Here is a 22,928-nt window from a genome sequence, read left to right as displayed (position 1 = left end):
CATTTTCAAATGTATTGCCTTAAGTGAAAAATATATCCCAATACAAGAGTACAAATGACATTGTCCACACCTAAGGTGTGCGTAAATATGATTATGAAATGTTCACATTAACAAAATCCAACAACAAACAAAACAAGCATACAGGATTAGTCTTACCTCTAGCAGATCATCTTTCATTACAGAGAGTTCATTGTTGTTTCTTGCGACAAAATCATACTTTGATTTGGCAAATTTCTTAGGTTCCACTTTAACATGACTTTGATAATTTCTTTTAAAATTAAATTAAAAATATCATAACTTGCAGAACTTGATTTAAACCAAAATAACAATGCAAAATTGTCATAAGCAATATAATATTAAACATTAATGTAAGACAAGACAAACTAAATCTACTGCATCCTTGATATATTAAAATGAGAGCCCATATTTTAATTTGGGCTAAGTTAAAATGACTAAAGACCAGTTGTTGAGCCATCAAGCTCATCTGTTGCACAACTTGTACAATCTATCCCGGTTGTGGACTCAACTTTTTTTTAAAAAACATTCTGAACTCTCAATGGAGTAAGTCCTATTCTCAGAAGCAATCATTTCTTTACAACATTCACCCTAAATGCATTACTGAACGTGACCTTCACTTATGTTGAGTTTGATTGCAATGGAAGCCACAGATTGATTTCCATGCATGTGTCAGCAATAGGACTTACTTTGCAAGGTGTCAAAGCTATTTCACCACCAATAAAACCAGATATAAACACTAAATTATTCAAGCATTTTTAAATCTAATGAGATTAATTTGGAATGGACAAACATGGCAAATAGAAAAAGATCTCAATCTGCAGCTGTGTAACAACCTACACCTGACAAGTAAATATTTGAGGTGCTGTGAAATGCTTCTGTGGAAGACTCTGCAGCACACTTCAAAGGTCAATTCAATGCTGTAGGCATTAAATTGAAATTTGCAGCTAAACAATTAAGCTTTCAAAAAACTCAATGGAAAACAAGAAAATAACTGAAGTACCATCTCTGCAACAGAAATTCAACATTACTGATCTAACATTTAGCTTGCCAAAGAGATTTATGAACATTCAAGCCAATACAAAATTCCAAATTTTTCCAGTTAAATTCAAGCTTTGGTTTGTTAAATGCATATCTGCCAAGTTACAAGTACTATGGAAAGCAGTGTTGACTTTGTTCAAAAAAGAGACAGCACCAGCAAGAGATTCTTAAGCAGCAGCAGAGAGTAGTTGCTCATGTTAGAAAATGGAGCAGGTAATTAGAAGTTCAAGCATATGCCAAAAATACAAAGCAAGCTATTATCAGAGAGAGCTAAAGGATCTGAGAATGTAAATTGCTAAGCTCCTAAAGGTCCATATCAGAAGTTAATTGCAGTGTGTGCCAAGCTGTAAGGTATTACATGCCTCAAAATTACATGCGTGTGAATGACAATTCCATTAAAGCCTTTATTAATGAAACAAAATACCTCAACTACATTGTTTATGAACATCACTATGCTTCATCTTAAAACACTGATTTAAGTAAATCTCAAGCAGTATTGGCCATAGTTCATTTCTGTATATCCTGTAATCAAGGTCTCTGATTTATATACCCGATCCATGTGCAAACAGAGCACTCCACAAGTCAGAATAACGAGTTTGGTTTGCAGTTAGAAAAGACTACCTGTTTGAAAGGCTTTGTGATGTGTGCCTTGCAGATCAAGAACATGGAGCAGGGGATCAAAGATGACAGCATTCAGAGTAGATCTGCCTTGCTGAGCTCTGTACACCCAACCCAGCAGCAGTGATATTTTTACACCTCCACCTTACCTTTTTCGGAGAAAACTGATGTTAAACGATTGTGAAACCATTTAAACCCACTTGCAGCGGAGCCTCGATTGTCCGAGTGAGATGGGGGAAGAGTGCGGGTGGTCGGAAACAAGCAGTAACCCCTAAGTGCCAGCTGTCCGAATGTGTCTTGATTATCTGGCGATTCGCCTCAATGCCGTTTAACTGATAACCGAATGCTGGGATGCCTGGTGCAGTTTTTGCAGGGCCTGCAGATGTTGTTCGGATGGTCCGAAATTTGGATAGTCTAAGTTCTACTGTAAATTCTTTTTGAGCAAGCAAGGATGATGAAAGGAAAGCATACAGCCAAGCCCCAACACACAGGACACTCGAAGGCATCAGGCATGCCTGCAACTGCGGATACAGCTCCCTTGGTAGCCAAGAAAGAGGTACCTGCGCAACAGAATTTTGCTGAAGAACTTGTGATAATCAGAGGGATGATCAAGCAGTTGATGGAAGACAAACATACTCAGCTGGAGCCGATTTCAATCATGCGACAAAAGCATGAGAAGGAGTCAGAAGGGCTCAGGAAGTAAGTTGAAGGGGTCGAGCGGCGGCCCACTGTGTTGGAGACAGAGGTAGAGACCTTGGTGGGGCGGATCCAGGCCCTCGAAAAACAGGTCCAGGCCTTGACAGATCAGGTTGATGATCTAGAAAAATCTAGGTAGGAGAAAAATATCTGGGTCGTTGGGCTGCTGGAGGGAGTGGAAGGTGGGCAGCTAGCAAGAGTTTTGGAAGACTGGCTGCCACAGTTTCTTGACTGGGATGCCAAGACAGACCGGATGAAGGTTGACAGAGCTCACCAGGTTGTGGTGTACAGATCCGGTGTGGATCGGAGTCCCCACCCGGTCCTGGTACGATTTCAAACCTACAGAGACAAGCAGAGTGCCCTGGAATCTTCTAGATGAATGGGAAAAGATCCACAGACCTCGACTTATCAGGAACTAAATGTTTTTCCAGGTCTTTTCTGTGGCGGTGATCCATAAAAGGAAATAATTTGATGAGAACGAGAAAATTAAGGGACCTTGGTATTCAATATTCGATGAGATACCCAACGATGCTTCGTATTACTCACGAGGAGACTATGCAGAACAGGCAAAAAATTTCTTGGACACTAAAATAATTTGGATGGATTTATATCATGGACAATAATGTTTGGGTTATTTTCCTCTTGCTATGTTTTTTTTAATGATACCCTTTTCTTAAAGAAGCTGCTATTGGTGTGTTTTTTCTTCCGATTAGGATTGGTATTGATATATAGTTGGGGTGGGCAGAGTGTTCATTATTTTGTCTGTTTCCTTCTATTGCTTGGGTCCGGGGTGCGGATCGAGCTGGAAAGGGGAGTGGAGATGTGAGTAGGAGGTGTAAGTACCCTCTATGGGCAGGGGAAATGAAACCCCCGTTAAGTGCCTTTTGTGTTTTGTACTTTGTTTAGTGTTTTGGTTTTTCATAAATAGAATCCAGGAGTCCTCTTTTGAATATGCCCAGCGTGCCGCAAGTCGAATTCTTCCTCGCGGCAGATCAAAGGTGGTTGCAAACGATCATGGTTAGCAGTATTCTTAGTTCATGGAATGCCCTGCCAGCAGCAGTGGTGGACTCTCCCTCTTTATGGGCATTTAAGCGGGCATTGGATAGGTATATGGAGGATAGTGGGTTAGTATAGGTTAGGTGGGCTTGGATCGGCGCAACATCGAGGGCCAAAGGGCCTGTACTGCGCTGTATTCTTCTATGTTCTATGTTTAAACGGGGCACCTGGAATATTCGATGGATCCACACAATAGTTAAAAGGGAAAAGATCTTGTCAAGCCTTAAAACGGAGATGGTGGATACCGCCGTGCTGCAGGAGACTCACCTTAATGACAAGGAACACCTGAAGTTACAGCAGGGCGGGATTGATCTGGTGTTTTTCTCACCCTTTCACACTAAGGCATGGAGGGATGGCCATACGCATCTGGAAGAATCTTCCATTTAATTTAATGGATATGTTAAAGATAAATATGGTCTGTTTAGTATCCTCAAGGCCCTAATACATGGGAGGGAATATGGTATTTTGAATGTCTATTGTCCTCCGGTCCAACCCCTTAAATTTTTGACTAATGCACTAAGCTGATGGCCTTTGCATCACGACATATCATTGGAGGGGGGACTTGAATTGCTTTATGGATCCGGTGCTGGATAGAATGCCCAAAGGCACCCCCCCAAAGCTTTCTCCACAATCTAAACAGTTGGGTGATTTATGCGTGGAACTGGGGTTGGTAGACGTTTGGAGACATCTCCACCCTACGGGCAGGGACTTCACGTTCTTTTCCAATCCTCGTTAGGATAATATCAATCCTATGGCACTAACTCCCACGGTTCTTCTGGATTGGGTGGTATCCTGTTCAATTGGGAATACTGCCACCTCTGATCAGGCAGCAGTTATACTTCATGGTTGAGAATAAGGGCAATGCAAACGAGCTCTTGGTACTGGCGAATGGATCCCTTCATCCTCAACGACAGCAAGTTTGTTGAGTATTTTTCTAGGGAATTTGAAACATTTTTGGCCAACTCAGGGACAGCTAGTAAGCCCTCCATTCTTTGGGAGACTGCTAAGGGTATGGAGAAAGTGAGGACTGCAGATGCTGGAGATCAGAGCTTAAAAATGTGTGTTACTGGAAAAGCGCAGCAGGTCAGGCAGCATCCAAGCAGGAGAATCGACATTTCGGGCATAAGCTCTTCTTCTTGGATCTTCTTCCTGAAGGGCTTATGCCCGAAATGTCGATTCTCCTGCTCCTTGGATGCTGCCTGACCTGCTGCGCTTTTCCAGCAACACATTTTTAAGCTCTGATCTCCAGCATCTGCAATCCACACTTCTCCTAGTTGATTTTAACCTACTGCGAATTCTCTTGCAAGGATGCCTTCCTTGAAGAAGCTCTCCTCCTACAAGGATCTCAGTGAGTCCCTCTCTCACTGCACCCCCCCAGGTCATCTCCTCTGCCCTGAAGCTCTTCAGCCATGTCCTCAAACAGACTTGCTAAGGGTATGCGCAAGGGGTAATTATCTCATCCTCAGCCAGTCAGAAGCGACAGAAGGGAAAGCAGCAGCGTGTCCACAAGGCACGACTGAAGGCAACTGAGATCAACCCTTTGATCTGCCTTAAACTCCCTGCTTACACACACAGCCAGAAAGAAACTTTCCTTTGTGAAGCAAAGGTTTTTTTGAACATGGTGACAGGCCACGCAAATACTTGGCATCTGCGTTTAGGAAGAAGAATGCATCCCAATCTATTGCTTCTATGAGGAAAGGGAATGGGACACACACTTCTAAAGCTAAAAAAATCAACGCGCCATTTCTGAGGTTCTATTCTGAATTGCATCAGTCTGAATATTGAGAACAGATGGGATACAATGGAGATTTTTTAAGAACTTGGATCTTCTGGGGGTGTCTGCTGAGCAGGCATCTCTCCTTAGTACTTAATTAACAGCACAAGAGATACAGGAGACAGTGGAGGTAACTTCAAAGTGCAAAGACGCCTGGCCCTGATGGTCTTCCCAGTGAGCTTTATAAAGAATTTGTGAACATACTATCAAGAACGATGCTAGACATGTATAACTATTCATATAGCTGTGACCGCCTCCCCCCATCCTAGACATCCCAAATATTGACTGGAAATGCTACAATTCTAGTCTGTTGGATGGATCAGTTCTTGTCCAACAAGTGCAGGGGGGTTTCCTGACACAGTATGTCGAAGGGCCAACAAGAGGGGAGGCCGCACTGGATCCTGTACTTGGTAATGAGCTAGCCGAGTGCTTGATGGTGGGGCATTGAGGTTGAAAGGGGTTTTGCCCTCTATTGTTGAAGATGATCAGACTGGCTTTATAAAGTGTCGCAGATCCTCTAATAATGTTAGGAGGTTGTTTAACATGATTCAAGGGTGCCAGCAACAATCAGTTCAAGGGTTCATTGTGTCTTTGAAATGCGTTCTCCGCATCCATCAGGTGGAATGGCCGTGGATCTTTTAGAGTCAAGTGTGGGGTGCGGGAAAAGCACAGCAGGTCAGGCAGCATCAAAGGCGCAGGAGAATCGTATCTCTTAAATGCTGGAGTGGTTTGGCCTGGGTGAAGTATTCACTCAATGGGTAAGGATCCTTTACGGTGATCCTCTGGCAGCAATTCTCACAAATGGAATATGGTCAGACAATTTTAACACAGGAAGGGGCGGTCAGTAAAGCTGTCCTCTTTCACCATTACTTTTCACGTTGGTGACTGCTGTTGGCGGAGGCCATTCGCAGGGACCCTAATATAGCTGCTCCAAAGGTGGGGTCAAACGTGCATAAGATTACCCTACATGCGTACCACGTTCTTGTTTTTCTTTCAAACCCAGCCGTCTCAATGCCCTGTTTGATACGTTGTATTAATTCATTTGGTTGCTCTCAGGTTACAAGATCAATTTTTCTAAGTCAGAGCCTCTGCCTATGGGGGTGTCTTAGGGGAACACCTGATGTGGAAGGTAGGTTCCCCTTTAAGTGAGCACAGGGTGGTTTTCTTTACTTGGGTCTCTGTTACCCCTAGCTATGATCAGTTATTCAGGCTAATTTTGTTCATTTGTTTGACAAGATTAAACCAGACCTTCAAAGATGGGGGGGGGGGGGGGGTTCCAATATTATGGTTGGGTCAAGTTGCTTGTATCAAAATGCTCTTCCTTGCTTGTTGCACCCATTGCAGATGCTCCCTTTGCTCTTTCCGAGGCAAACATTTTGGAAATTCAAAGGGTGGTTTAGTTCTTTTATTCGGCATCATAAACAGCCCCTTATTAAACCTACAAAACTGCAGCTGCCCCAGGGATTTGGGGGAGGGGGGGGGGGGGGGTGGGAGAGAGTGGACCTCCTGGCCATTAGAAGATATCAACTGAGCTCCCTCCTGTCTTTTCTAAGTGACTGGGCCTGTGGGAACTCTACATCAACATGGTTGGACAGTCAGGCCTCCCAGATGGTGTCCTCTTATTAGCCTGTGTTTTTTTTTTAGCCATAATGAGGACAGTTGCAGAACATAGCCAGAATTCAATAGTTACTAACATGTCAAAGCATGGAGGGCAATCACGCAGATGGAGGGTAATATGTCTAAAACATCTTGTCTTACTCCTTAGTTGACATGCTGGGTTTCTGGTCAGGGGCAATGGATCCCAGGTTTAAACTTGGGGCAGATGGGGGAACCTCTTGTGTGGGTGATCTGTTGGAGGGTGAAATGTTGATCAAATAACTTGGAAATATGGATTGTCAAGTAGGGACCTCTTTGATTTCTTTCAGATTAGCGACTTTATCCAAAAGGAGTCCACGATCTTGACTAAGTGTTAGAGATCTGATATAGGAAAGGTGCTCTTTCAGTGAGTACTCTCTATCATTTGTTTAGGGGAGGTTCCTCTGGTGACAGAGTCTGCGCGAGGTCTGGGAGAGAGTTAGGAGTTGATATCATTTCGGAAACATGGGAGGGCATTTGAGAGAGGATTTCGCAATCTAATAGGATACATGCCATACAGTTAAAGATTCTTCATAGGGCTCATCTGGTCCCAGACCATCTTGTGAAATTTAAGCAAGGAGCATCCACATTATGCTCCAAATGTAAAATAAACATGGGTACCCTCACTCATTGTCTGTGGTCCTGTCACAGTGCTCCAATATGCATGGTCTGGGGGACCGGTCAAGGTGGACCCGGTCTCTTTGCACCTAGGTTTTCTGAATTTACCTTCTTTTGATGTACATGGGAAAAAGCTTTTTAAACATTTTCACTTTTTGTGAGAGGAAGAACATCCTGATGTGCTGGGTGTCTGAGAACCACTGAAATAACCTTCAATTCTGACACTTTAGGAATGGCTTGAAAATTTACTGACACATTAGCAAATTAAGGCTTTTTTTTAAGATTGCCAAGTGGTTTGTTTACTGTTGAATAGGTAAAGTCACCATAGTCTCAGAGGAACACATTGGGCTGCTCTCAATAGAGACACAACTGATAGGGAGTTTAACTGGAGGTCACCATGTCTCAGGTGAGGGGCGAGGTTGAGGTGGGATGTTCATGGTGACCTTAGCTGGTGTAGGAATTGAACCTGCCCAGTTAGCATTTGTCTTCATTACAAAAGACCTTAGCTTATGGAAACAAAAAGCTCTAAGTGTCAAAATTCCATTGAATTTTGTTTTTTTTTGCTGAAAAGACTGTACACAGATGTGATTTAGAATTGGTGTGTGTACTAGCAGATAATTTTTGTGAATAAAATATTTTTTGCAATAAAAAAAAATCACAAACCACCAGGAAAACCTTTGTTTCATGCATCTTTTCAAATCTAAGTGCAAGGAAATGTTTGGAGAGTGAGGTGAACTGGCCAAACCTCTCAATGTTCAATATAAAGCTTAGCAAAACATAACATTATTAGCTTGCTAAGAAAAGTAGCCTCTTTAAAAAAGTTCATGTATTTGCTAAGATAATTGACACATCTTCAGCAAGAACTTATTTCAAATACAAAACATTCGAGATTCTATCTTGTATAAGTCATTCATAATTTTTCCTAATAATTTTACTGTATCAGATTTCTCCTCCAATCTATTTTTACTTTTCTCCCTTGCTTATTTTGAAAGGGCTATTGGATGTTTCATATATGGGAGTGATCCTCTGATACCTCATCATTGGACAGTTCTCAATGAGTCTCCATAGCAATTGTCAATGGGGTCTTTGACCCACAAAATTAGATTTGCAGACTTTGTAGTGCTTTCATTCAACATAATCTAAATTAAGAACCCAGGCTGTTGTTTTGCTTTCTAGAATTTTGTTAACTACACCAACTCTTAGTTTGCTGGAGTCATGACTATTTGAAAGTATCAACATTGCCAGGTTTTAATCAACAGATAAAATTACCTCGAAGGCTTGCAATTTATGGCACAATCACATTGTTCAGTTGGTAACATTGTTGCATCTCAGCATTTGGTTCCATACATTCTCCTTTCAAATCCTAATTATTGGCTAAGATTTTCCAGTCTCCATATCGTTGGAGATCAACATTCAACCCAGATGTGTGTCAGGTCACCTCAGAGGGGGGAGACTAACTCTACAGAAAAAGCCTGGGTAATTTGAACTTCTGACAAATGATTTCCCCACTCTCTGTAGCCTCCAATCAAGCTTCAAGGTCTGATTTAGAATCAGACAAAATAATTCTGACTGATTTCCCAAAAGAGTTTACACAATAAATTAAAAAAGGTTCCCACTCCAACTCCTGAATATCTGCAAAACTGACATCTCTGAACACCCAATTAAGCCCCAGCATCTTAACTCTCTGCTGACTCATTCTGAAACCAAAATGACGATCCTCACCATTAAATTCTCCATTCCATACTTGGCCAAACCAGATACCGCCATATAACGGCCCTTCTTCAGGAATTACCATTCCTGAAGAAGGGCCTGTGCCCGAAACGTCGAATCTCCTGTTCCCTGGATGCTGCCTAACCTGCTGTGCTGTTCCAGCAATAAAGTTTCAACTTTGATCTCCAGCATCTGCAGACCTCACTTTCTCCACCGCCATATAACGTCCTCCCATTGCAACACCCCTCTGTTCCGATGCCCCCGACAGTGGAAACATTGAGGAAATTTTGTTTAAGGGTCAGGCAACAGAGCCATGGTTAGTGGTTGATTTTAGAATAGGACGATGCATACAATGGTGCCCCCAGTGACCAATCTGACCTTGAAAATCCTTAGCAATCGCCACTGTACTCAAAAGCTGAGCTGTGGGCTTTTGAACCCCTACACAGTTGTTCTGAATTACCAACGGCACAAGACTTCAGAGGACATAAACATCCTTAATGGAAAGAGCTACTCAAATGCCTTCGGACATCCCTAAGCTCTCACTAGATAATGCTCACGCAGTTTAACAGCCTTTATGAGCACAGTCAAATTCTGTATTTCCTTCTATTCTCATCTTTCTCCTTCACCAACTAACAATAAACGGTTAAACTTCTCTTCCATGAACTCCCCCAAACTGTCCCAAGTGACTGACTGAAAATGTTGCAGTAAGGTCCAGCCCTATTGCTTGATAGAATTAGATGTTGAAAGTTAGCAACTCTTGGTATTGTCAGTTTCATAAACGTTACTAGTGATAGGTTGTTGGCTTGCTCCGGACCCAAAAAAAACATACAAATTCATGATCTCATCACAGTTTTAGTTGGCTTAAACGCAGCTGGACATGAAGGATGCAAAATATATTTGCCAGAATAATGCTAAGGTTTAGGAGATTTCAGCTATTCAGAGACTATGGAATTGGAGCTGTTCTTCTGTGGACAGAGAAAACAGATTTAATAGAATGCTCAAAATCATGAAGTTTATTGATAGAACACAGAGGATCTATTTCTGGTAATAGTTCTGCTGATAAACAGAAGACATGAAAAAGAACCACAGAGTGATTTGACTTCTTTCTTTTAAAAATGGGGGTTAGTCTTAAAAATCAAAAAATGCACTGCCTAAAAAGGCACTGGAACCAAATGCAATTGTATTTAGTCTTCAAGTAGAAAATGGATAAACAGTTAAGGGAAAATCCCTAACAGGACAAATGAGGAAAAAAAAAGCAGGGAGATGGGATTAATGGAGTAGTTCTACCAAGAGTCATCACAGCCACAACGGATTGAATGATCATGTCTATGCTGCACCATACTACGGTTCAAGTACTGGAAGCCACACAGAATAGTCTCAAAGCTGATCCCTTAAGTCAAATTATTAGAAAAAAAAACAGATAAACAGATGAAATTTGAGCACTGCTTTTTAGGTTAAAAAGCCCAAGAGGTGGTCTTAAGCAGATATTTAATGATAAGGGAATTAAAAATTCAGGAAATAAAGTTAAACTGAAAGAGGATGTAGATTCAAATGTTTGAAGAGTACACTGTAGACTGATGCTACATTATACTAAAACATTATAGTATAATTTGACTATTCGCTTCTCGGGAAATAATTGCATTTAATTGTGTGAAACACAGCATCTTCATCTATTCAAAACTGAGTTGGACAGCCTATCCTTATCTTCTGTAAAACAAATGCCTGATTAAATAAGAATTCCAATTAGTGTCCAGGATAATAAGTTGTGTGGAAGAGGTAGTAGAAAATCCTACCAAATTATTTTAGCTTTTGGTATTCCAAGCAGTGTAATAAACAGGTGACCCACTCTACTTTCAGAGCAACTATATACAGTTCTGCATGTTAGGTTGCAGTATACAAGGCATTTTTTTTTAAAATTGCTGGGTCCATTTTTTCAATATTCCAGACTGATATGTGCACACAGCCTGAAATCTCCCTGATACCAGAGTGTTAAGTATTCCATTGCAGTTTAAGTAGTTGAGTACCATATAGTATCATGCATTCAGAGGCAACTTGAGAATCAAGACTGCAGTCATATGTGGGAACTGATTTGCAAGGGATGTTGAAGAATTGTACAACTTCATTCATAACCACAGATTGAAAACTAACAACTATTAGAATTTAGTAGCCCATTCACTTATTACAAATCAAATGCTTTGATTACATGCTAAACACCATGATCACTTCTCAAAATTGAGCAGCTCAGTCAAAAATGTTCCCTCAACTGATAAGGTCCTGGGGAGTGTTGCTGAACAAAGAGACCTTGGAGTGCAGCTTCGTAGGATAGTGAAGGCGGCATTTGGTATGCTTTCCTTTATTGGTCAGAGCACTGAGTACAAGAGTTGGGAGGTCATGTTGCAGCTGTACAGGACATTGGTTTGGCCACTTTTAGAATAGTGTGCGCAATTTTGTTCTCCTATAGGAATGATGTTATTAAACTTCAAAGGATTCAGAAAAAATTTACAAGCACATGGCCAAGATCAGCAGATTTGAACTACACGGAGAGGCTGAATAGGCTAGGGCTGTTTTCACAGGACCATCAGAAGCTGAGGGGTGATCTGATAGAGGTCTATAAAATCATGATGGGCATGGATAGGGTAAATAGACAAGGTCTTTTCCCTGGGGTTGGAGTGTCCAGAACTGGAGGGCACAAGGTTTAAGGTGAGAGGGGAAAGAAATAAAACTGACGTAAGGAGCAGTTTTTCCACACAAAGAATGGTGCGTGTGTGGAATGAGCTGCCAGAGGCAGTGGTAGAGTTTGGTACAATTACAACATTTAAAAGGGTTCTCGACAGGTACATGAATAGGAAGAGTTTGGAGGGATATGGGGCAAGTGCTGGCAAACGCGACTAGGTTAACTTAGGATATCTGTTTGGCATGGACAAAGTGGACCGAAGGGTCTGTTTCCTTGCTGTACATCCCTATGATTCTATGTCTTTGCTTCTATCAAAGAATTTTTGTACAGGCAACAATAATTAACCACTTTCTACAATGTCTACCTTTCTCCAATTTATCAGGTTGCCTTAGCTTTTTTTTTAAAAAACTTACACTTATTATCGCTTAGTTTGAAATTCAGGAGCACATGCCAAGGTGGCATCAACTAAAATTATATGAATGAACCTGTTAATTTACATCAACTGATCTTCATTTTACACCAACATAGCAGCAATTTGAGATACATTTATACTGCAAAACAAGTTGAGAAGAATCCTTTATAGTAACCTCAGCCAGTGCAGGCCAATGGGCTGAGAAGTGGCAGACGGAGTTTAATTCAGATAAATGCGAGTGCTGTATTTTGGGAAAGCAAATCTTAGCAGGACTTATACACTTAATGGTAAGGTCCTAGGGAGTGTAGCTGAACAAAGAGACCTTGGAGTGCAGGTTCATAGCCCCTTAAAAGTGGAGTCGCAGGTAGATAGGATAGTGAAGGAGGCATTTGGTATGCTTTCCTTTATTGGTCAGAGTATGGAGTACAGAAGTTGGAAGGTCATGTTGCGGCTTTACAGGACATTGGTTAGGCCACTGTTGGAATATTGCATGCAATTCTGGTCTCCTTCCTATCGGAAAGATGTTGTGAAACTTGAAAGGGTTCAGAAAAGATTTACAAGGATGTTGTCAGGTTTGGAGGATCTGAGCTACAGGGAGAGGCTGAACAGGTTGGGGCTGTTTTCCCTGGAGCGTCGGAGACTGAGGGGTGACCTTATAGAGGTTTACAAAATTATAAGGGGCATGGATAGGATAAATAGACAAAGCCTTTTCCCCGGGGTTGGGGAGTCCAGAACTCGTGGGCATCGGTTTAGGGGTGAGAGGGGAAAGATAGGAAAGAGACCTAAGGGGCAACTTTTTCATGCAGAGGGTGGAACATGTATGCAATGAGCTGCCAGAGGATGTGGTGGAGGCTGGTACAATTGCAACATTTAAGAGGCATTTGGATGGGTATATGAATAGGAAGGGTTTGGAGGGATATGGGCTGGGTGCTGGTAGGTGGGACGAGATTGGGTTGGGATATCTGGTCGGCATGGACAGGTTGGACCGAAGGCTCTGTTTCCATGCTGTACATCTCTATGACTATGACTCTGTGTGTTGTTGGTGTCAATCTGTATTGCAAACCAGCTGTCCAGCCAACTGAGCTCCCAAACCCAAGTACCATGTAACGAATCATGTCACGTAAATCAGAAGTTAAGGTTTACTTCAGAAACAAAGCTGAATGTGATTCCCTCCTTCCCACTTCAATGTTAGGCTGCTTTCACACTATAATTTCAGCAGCAGTACCAACCAAAATCACTCTACACCCAAGTAATATGGTTACAATGGCAATGCAACGTTAATAAATCAGGAGAGAGCAAAATTGAAGTAGCACATAACAGCCTTTTTTGGTTAATAAGTTTGCTTTCAGACCTTGAATAGAATGCTGACATAAAGCATTTTGAAGATGGTGACCATTCAGGTTGAATGCAGTGTTATGTTAAACACAAGCATTAAGAGAAAAACAGAGGCAGGAGTAGGCATCTAAATCCAGTACAGAGGAACCTAGATTATCCGAATTTCGGATTTACTTAAGGAGATTTCAAAGTCCCGATAGAAACATTACATCAAAGAAGTGTTTCCAACACTGTTCGCATCTTTTTTTTTAACAATGATTAAAAATGAACTTGACTTACTGAAATGCTGCCAAGAACAGTCCTGGACATGGATGGGAGCCCAGGCACCGTGCCCAAATAACTGACCCCCACCCTCCCCACCACCTTCTCTCTTGGCGCCCACACTGAGTTCTACACAGGAGTGTACCCTAAATTCCCCTTCCCCAGATAATCTCTCCAACAGTGTCCTGTACAAGCCAAAGATGGAACCTGTCAAAACGTTGCAGTAAAAAGTTATGCATATGGCTGCGTGCACACCATTTTGAGACTTGTGCCCACCAAAGGCAGCAGCAGGTATCCTGCTGTTGCCCAGTTCAGCTGCCCTGGGGGTGCGGTATCAGACGGTGGGCAGGGTTGGGGGGTTCAGACTGAGGGGGTGGGGTTAAGGAGTCAGACAGGGACTCGTGCTCAGTGTGCTGCTGCCTAGTCTTCTGAAGGGGGGAGTGAATATAACAAGTGCTTGCTGCGTCAACCCCACTGAGCTGATAGGGGCAGTGGTGGGAGGTGGGGGGTTGCTTCAGCAATGCTGCAGTTTCCTTAGACAGCAGTGTGTTTCTGCACAGGAACAAACACTGAGACAGAGAGGGGGAGCAAGGCAGGCAGAGCGAGGAAAAAACAAAGTTCAGAAAACTCCAAGCCCCAGAGGACAGATATAGAATCAATTAACTGAAAAATCAATTAACCAAACGAAATAGTGCCCACCCATCTCGTTCTGATAATCAAGGTTCCCAAGGTTCCTCTGTGTTAGTATAAAAGAAAATATTGAACATTAACAGTACAAACTTAATATATCACAGAGTAACATGACTAAAGCAGTTAGTGTTTTTTAAAAGGGAAATGTTCCGGGTTAACATAGCAACATGTTTGGTAATAGCATCACCTTTAGTCCAATTATGTGCTGTATTGAGAAGAATAATAGATTTTAATCACAACAGTTTAAAGGATTCATAAGAAATTATAAGGAAAAGGATAAGGACAGGAAATCCTCATGCATATAAAGCTCTTTAAAAACAAAGTCAAGACAACGCTCCACAGCACAATACATATATTCTATCAACTGTTACCTAGCTACATGTCGGCTACTATTTCTCTTAAAGGAAGAATCAGCTGTTCCTTGTTGCCGCAGAGATCGTTTCTGGTCATTTGAGTTTCTGAATGCATACCCGTCAGCAGGAAGACAGTCCTGTGAAATGGCTTGCTGCAAAACAGAAAGCAATGAAAGCTGAGCATCAGGTATTGAATCATTATATAGTAGTAGATAAGCTGAAAAATCAAACAGCGGTTTGCCAAAACAGCATAAAATGGCAAAACCAAAACTGAAAGGAGGTCCTTCTCTTGTTTAACAGAATTGAAGACATTGACTTCTTGGCTTGGGTGACAATCATTTATGAACGATAAAATGAAGCAATTCTTCAATAATGTAATACTGGTTTAGTAATTCAACATGCAGTTAATTTATTCCATTTTTCAAACAAAAACAATTTTTTGGCGCAAGACAGACCAAAATGCAACAGCATCCCCTACTGGTAACAGTAGAATTTTCCTCAAATCATAAAGGTTAACTTTATCAATTTTGGAAATGTCCAGAGCAAATGACCTATTATTTATGCTTTGTTTTATTCACAACATACTATAGACTTGTAGCAAGAGTTTTAAGGTATCATTTACTACAGTTCATTATTGGGTTATGTTTGATTCAACATGCACATGTTCCTAATTTCCAAAAATAATGATGACCTATAGAGATCTCCACTGAGTGATCTCAAAACACTTCAATCTGAGACAAGATGAAGGGGTTTATTTGATAACTTCAACATTTACACCAATTCTTGTAATAAGTGTTCAAAATACATTCAGTTCTTTTAAATTTACTGGAAGATGTAGCATTCAGAATAAACCCGACTGCATTCAACAATGGTGTTCCAAATGTTTACAAAAGTATAGAAATGACCACTATATTCTGAATTGATTTTAAGCAAGCAACTGGTACAGAAATAGTACAGATATCTTAATCAGATTTTCTTCGTGCATCATGCTTTTCAAAACTTTAAAAACATCCAAAAAGGTTCTTTACAACTAAAGCTATCCCTTTGAAGAGTAGTCATTATTGCCACATAGAATACAAGGCAACATGTGCAAGCATCCATGAGGTAAACAGCTGGATATTCTTCTAGTTAAGGACTAAATATTGGTCACTGACAGTGAATGAGTTCACACTTCAACTCTTTGGATTGGGACACCAATCTTGAACTTAATCTTTCAGAAGAATATTGCCTTTTGAGCCAAAGCTTTTACACTATACCTGTCAAATCCACCTATTTCACTCCTGCAAACCAACACAAACTATTATTCTGTCACCAATTTAGTTAAAAGGTTTGTTTAAATATTCTGGCACTTAGTCTGTTTGCAATCAGGTTTACACAAATAACAAACAGACTGATTTACATAGGAGTGTGTACCTTGCATATGATTTTCCAAGCAGTGGCACTCTGTCCCTTAAACAAAAGGAGAGCGCTCCACATTTCTGACAGGAGATCGCGATCAGGACTCCTTCTGAAATACAGTGCTGTGTTTCATTTCTGAAAGTTCTCTCCAAGGGCAGAATGGTCAGATGAAGGCAAACCATACCCCTTTTCACAAAAGTCATCTGCAGTCACAAACAGCTAATGTCAAACAGTGAGAAAATAAGATATGAGCTTTGGGTGCCAGGGTCACAGAGGATAGGTTTAAAGATAGCAAGGCAGCAGGTAAGTGACGTCGTATTTAGCGAGAATTGTGGCAGAGATCAGGTCCAGTGGGAGTGGAGGAAGATGGATGCTGGATCATGTCCCAGGGTAAGGAATTGGGGTGGGCGGGCTTCTGGTGCACATTCCCTGCCTGTGTGAAAGGTACATAATTGGAGGGAGCAGGAATTGGTGGTAAGGTCCTAGGGAGTGTTGCTGAACAAAGAGTGCAGGTTCATAACTCCTTGAAAGTGGAGTCGCAGGTAGATAGGATAGTGAAGGCGGCATTTGGTATGCTTTCTTTTATTGGTCAGAGTATTGAGTACAGGAGTTGGGAGGTCATGTTGCAGCTTTACAGGACATTGGTTAGGCCACTGTTGGAATATTGCTTGCAATTCTGGTCTCCTTCCTATCGGAAAGATGTTGTGAAACTTGAAAGGGTTCAGAAAAGATTTACAAGGATGTTGTCAGGGTTGGAGAATCTGAGCTTCAGGGAGAGGCTGAACAGGCTGGGGCTGTTTTCCCTGGAGCGTCGGAGGCTGAGGGGTGACCTTATAGAGGTTTACAAAATTATGACGGGCATAAATAGGCAAAGTCTTTTCCCTGGGGTTGGGGAGTCCAGAACTAGAGGGCATAGGTTTAGGGTGAGAGGGGAAAGATATAAAAGAGACCTAAGGGGCAACTTTTTCACACAGAGGGTGGTACGTGTATGGAATGAGCTGCCAGAGGATGTGATGGTGGCTGGTACAATTGCAACATTTAAGAGGCATTTGGATGGGTATATGAATAGGAAGGGTTTGGAGGGATATGGACCGGACGCTGGCAGGTGGGAGTAGATTGGGTTTGGATGTCTGGTCGGCATGGACAGGTTGGACCGAAGGGTCTGTTTCCATGCTGTACATCTCTATGACTCTAAGCCCTGTGAACTTAGCGGGTACAGTCAGGTTCAAAAGCAAGGTGGGATTGTGGGGATCCAAATGTGCCTTTGGTACAAGAGCATGAATTTTCCAGAGTAACTATTTACTTAATTTCATCAGAAACGTCTAAAGTAGCCAAATTAACTGAAGACTTTCAGAAGTTGACAGGCATAGGAGGAATTTCCCAATGGAAAATTAATTTCATTGAACAATTCCTTTGAAGTGTGTTACCTCCGGTTTCACATTTCCGATTCACATCTCTACTATAAAGCAACTGTATGGCCATTGGAACATCCAAATCATTAGCCCTTCCTTCATGCAACACTACTTAGCCGATTTAGAAATCCCATGTAGATATTTCTGATAATAGTATTTTCAATTCAAGATCTGTTAGTACAGATTTCAAAGTAGGGTTTAACTTGCGCTACAATATTTCTCAGCTTATGCACATTTACCAAGCAACTTTTAAGTAATTCCTCACATTACCTAATAGGAAGGGGAAACTATATGTGCCAGTCATGAGATGTTAGAAGCTGACATGCAAAGCAGGATTCTGACACTATAATCGGTATCAGCTATCTCACCTATATTCAGTCCTAAAAAGCAAACTTCATTCCCATGTTTCAATCAATTCATCTTCTCTTTCCTACAAACATCATCTTGGTTAAATACAGCTGCAAGCAATTACTTCAACTGAAATCTCTCACATCATACCAGCCTATTGCAAATGATACACAGATCAGGCATTGGGGTTCTTTTTAAAAACAAAGGAATATACAACTGCACAAACAAAATGCATCCATATTAATGCAAACATGATCCTTTTATCAATTCTCAGTATTTTCATTTTATCTTCATTTAGCTTTGGCATTGCAAGAGAAAGAGGTACTTTCCAGATTACCAATAAAACAAAATATTAGTAATTACAACTAAGGCAAGGACATAGTTTGAGGATGGATCTTAACCTAAGGTGATACAGATTCATACCTCTTCACTCAGCCTCCTCTGCTCTTCTTGCCTTCGCTGATGTTCTGCATTTGCCACTGATTCAGCTAAATTATTCAATTCCTGTTCACAAGGTGTGCCCAAAAATGACAATAAAGGAGGTTCCCATCCATTTCTAAAGTGAGGCACGTAAGGGGGAATAAACTGATCTTTCGGCCACTCCGACCTGAAACCAAAAAAAGGTGGATATTAGCAAAAGGAATAATTCCTTGCATGTGGAAACACTCACTGACACCATATGCACATGTTGCAAAACTGAGTCACATCCTAAAGTTCATATCTTGAGAGAATGTAACCATGTCATAAGAATTGTAACATTCCATATAAATAAACTCATACTGACCACATTTCCAGGTTTTAATGCAAGGAGGATCAGGCAAGCTACATTATATAATTTGAAAGACAGTTATCTTTCAAGATTGAACTTTAAAAGGATTTCCCAGTCGAAGTAAACGACAAACTAGAACAAGGTATAAAATAGAAATCAGATAATTTGTCTCCAAAAAGGGCACAGCTCCACATTTTGTCAACTTTCGTCAATTTACTCATATAAACAGGAGTCATTGACAGCATGGTACCGGAGATTGTAAGATCTTACTTATGAAATACAGCAAACTTGATTTTAACCAGCACCTTATAAGCCAACCCTCTTGATAAACTAGCAAAAATTATATACATCAAATACTGCAAGCTTACTGCGAATTCAGAGTAGCCAGTTGAGAAGGCTCACTGCTGGTAAGTTTATTATATAACTGAGTTGTGCTTTAAATAAAGCATAATAGTCATGTATTACATTTCTATTACATAGTGTGCGCCTTGACTTCAATTATGTGGGCCTCTTGATCAATTGGTACACTCCTGGTCCCATAGGTGCCAGTTCATAAAATATTTACCCTATATTAAAACCAACCGTTTTCCTAGTCTACTGCCATGTTCACTTTCTAAAAGCTATTCAGAATAATTAAATAAATGTACATAACGAATTTGCTCATTTCTCAAGTCTTTGGTGAGACACAGAAAATTCAACTTTGCACATAAAACTGTAAATAAGATTCCACTCGTACAAAACTAGATACTTTGCCATTTGCTATAACTCTTATACAGCTTTTGAAACATGTTTAAGTTTTGAAGAAACCAGAAGCACAGCAATTCAATAAGAAAATGTCAACTTTTAACAAGTTACTTCTTCATGGAATGTGGACATTGCTGAACAGGTCAGAATCGATTAGCTATCCCTAGAACTTATTCAGAAATATTTTCTGATTAAAAATTTACAAGACCACTGAACAGTACATTACACAAACACACAGACAAGGAGGAAGAACAGAAACCTCTTGTTGCCAAGCATCTCCATTTGCCTCTCCCCGTCCTCAAATTCACTCAACTTTTCTCTACCCATCCCTCCAAATTAACTATTAGTAATTTCAAGTCCATCACTTTGCATGATATCTTTTTACTAGACACAAGAACATAAGCATTCTAATTGACTTGCCTGGGTTTAGTCCATGTTTCATTCAAGGAAAACCAAATTTCCCTTTCTTCAAGTGTGACGCACGTATTCAGAAAATCTATAGCATCCTTTGTCAAGAGAGGAGAAAGGACAGATCTACCCATTTCTGGACCACCACTGGTTTGTATGACCTATAACAGAAGAGTTTAAATCTACGTCAGAAATGTACAAAACGCATTTTTACCACTGCCCATTAGTATTCATGCCAAAATGGCTTCATTCCATTTATTTCATTTGTTTAATCCTGTTCCAAAGCAAGTAACATCAAGATGCTAAAACAAAGCGTTTGCAACCAGAATTTTCTAATAGCAACAAAATGAGAGAGCCAAGCTGTAGAAAGAAAGAAGGAGGTGCAGAAATCTGGAGAGGGCTTTTAGATAACATTAGAAGAGTGAGCACATTGCTCACTTCAACTCTTCCTCAGGAAGGCCGGCCACACCGTGGCCTCATTCACTTGATAAGCCAATGATGGGCCTTTGCCCAGAATCAATGTCACTTAATATGGGATTAAGGAAAGGAAAATGACAACTTTTGACTAGTTTTTCAAATATTTGTAAATGAATTGTAAATGAGTGGCATATTTTACATTACAGTACACAGGATTGGATTCCATTTAAATTTAAGTTGATGAAATTTGGGAAAACACTTCCTTGGCTCAGTCATACCTACTTGCATGAAGCAAGGATTCTAGTCTAAAACCAATTATTTCAGCCTCAGCACATTGCTGCAGAAGTTCCTCTAGGGAGGAGTGCTATGTGCTTTCTTCAACAATTTGACTGCCATTAATAAACACATTTGACGATTCAGTACTAATTTCAGTTCCTCCAATAAAGAAGCTGACCATGGCCACATGTAGCAAGACCTGGACTAGGCTTGAGGTTGCAAAATAGCATGTAATTCAAACCATTTAACAGCCAGACAACAAATATTTCCAACAGGAGAATTTTATTCCCTAGAGTTAGAGGCTATATCACTGAAAGTACTTAAAAGGGATGTGGGAAGATTTTTGACATCAAGGAGTTAGACACAATGGAAGAATTGAAATCTGGGGCAGATCAGCCATCATCTTTTAGAATGATACGGCAGACTTTAGGAGCTGAATAGCCTACTTCTGCACCTATCACATTCTTGCCAAATTACCTCCCTAATTGAGGCTACAAAATCAGGCCAGAAGTTCTATATTCTTCCTTTCTGATATGCCAAAGTCTGTTCATAACAAAAAACGCAGAAGTCAGAGTGTGATGGAAAACTTGTCACCAGCTTGCAGCTCCGCCACTCAAAATTCATCAAAACCAAAACAGCTGTTTGACTACACCCTCCTCACCTTAAGCATTTACACCTTCCATCAGTGATGTATAAAGGAAAGGCTGTAGTATTTGTATGGTCTATAAGATACACTGCAAAAGCTTGTCAAGGTTTCTGACAGCACCTTCCAAACACAAAAAGGACAAAGGCATCAAGTGCATAGGTACTTTACGAACTGCAAAATCCCTGCCAAGTCACACTGTAACTTGACATGGAAACTTGTCACCATTCTTTCATCATTGCTAGATCAAAATTCTGGAGTGCCTCAAAAGAAGCAACTACCCTCACCATTACCAAGGGCATCAGTTCAATGCAGAGGATCACCAACAGCTTCTCAATGAAAATTAGGAATGGGGCATACAAATGCTATAAATGATTATGAAGTACTGCAATCACTGATGCAATGCACCTTTTGCTTTAATGAGCCAGGCACTGAACGACTGGAAACTTAAGGACTGACATTAACTTGCTGGAACATCATAAGGTTCCCACAAACACTAACATATCATATTACTGGAATGAACTGCTTTGTTTGGGTCTCGCATGAGAATTCTGCTGAGCAAACTACAGAGGCAAAGCAATCAGTTTTATTGTCACATTTACTGGCAAAGCATTGAACAAAAGAATTTGGAAGAGCAAAGGAACTTGTAAGCACTTCTGCTAAATGCATCACTCTGAAGTAGAATCCAACCCTGTCTTTAACCTCTGTTTCTATTTGAAATAAAAATCTGTATTTCCTTTTCTTTAAAGAAGCAAAAAACTACAAATGAAAGTGGTATCAAAACAGATACAAAATATCTTTAAGGTCAGATTGTTGGAGATGAGAACTAGGTCATGGCTACATTGTACAATTACAATTAAAGCTAAACATTCCATTTCCATACAAGTCGCCTGATATCAGGATCAATTCAGATAGCTTCACTAGCATGCAAGATGGGTCCAGGGTGACCAGCAAATTAACAACTGCAAGACAGTCTGTTGACTCAAGGCCCAGAAGTTTTAAAAACACATTTGATCAAGTATCACATATGACACTCGTTGATAAAATTAAAGCCAATGGAATAGAAAAGGTTATTGCTATCCAGATTTGTTTTTTTAAAACTAGCTCTGGGGTAGAAGAGTTATGATTCTTATTTCTAGATTAGTTGAAGGCATGCAATGTAGTTCCATTGGATTCAGAACCAGAGTGCTACTGTTTTTGATACATATTAATGATCTGGAGTACAGGATAGAGTGTTGAAATTTCCAAATGGCACAAAACTTAATTGTAAACAGTTAAAAATCACAACACCAGTTTATAGTCCAACAGGTTTACTTCCAATTAAACCTGTTGGACTATAACCTGATGTTGTGAGATTTTTAACTTTGTACACCCCAGTCCAACACCAGCATCTCCAAATCATAATTGTAAACAGGAAGCAAGCATATAGACTTCACAAAAATTAGTGGTGGGCATGTGGCAAAATAAGAGTCAAGGAGAAAGTGAGGACTGCAGATGCTGCTGAGTCCAAGTCGAAGGTGTGGCGCTGGAAAAGAACATCAGGTCAGGCAGCATCCAAGGAGCAGAGGAGTCAATGTTTTGGGCACAAGCCCTTTGTCAGGAATATTTAAGTGGAAGGGGGCTGT

General features: G+C 40.7%; 1 protein-coding gene across 4 annotated transcripts in view; it reads right to left on the bottom strand.

Moving 5' to 3' along the window:
* eps8a (epidermal growth factor receptor pathway substrate 8a) overlaps positions 1 to 22,928 on the bottom strand; it is a 171,379-nt gene that overhangs the window by 23,057 nt on the left and 125,394 nt on the right. For all 4 annotated transcript variants that reach the window (XM_043713537.1, XM_043713536.1, XM_043713534.1 and 1 more), the window contains exons 12-15: positions 19,980 to 20,128; positions 18,470 to 18,653; positions 14,907 to 15,040; positions 157 to 268 (exon numbers count right to left, since the gene is read on the bottom strand). In XM_043713537.1, the coding sequence (XP_043569472.1) occupies positions 157 to 268; positions 14,907 to 15,040; positions 18,470 to 18,653; positions 19,980 to 20,128 (579 nt within the window). The remainder of the gene's footprint in view (positions 1 to 156; positions 269 to 14,906; positions 15,041 to 18,469; positions 18,654 to 19,979; positions 20,129 to 22,928) is intronic.

The sequence above is a fragment of the Chiloscyllium plagiosum genome, chromosome 23 (assembly GCF_004010195.1).
Source record: "Chiloscyllium plagiosum isolate BGI_BamShark_2017 chromosome 23, ASM401019v2, whole genome shotgun sequence".
Classification (NCBI taxonomy): Eukaryota; Metazoa; Chordata; class Chondrichthyes; order Orectolobiformes; family Hemiscylliidae; genus Chiloscyllium; species Chiloscyllium plagiosum.
This window is presented reverse-complemented; position numbering and strand designations above follow the sequence as displayed.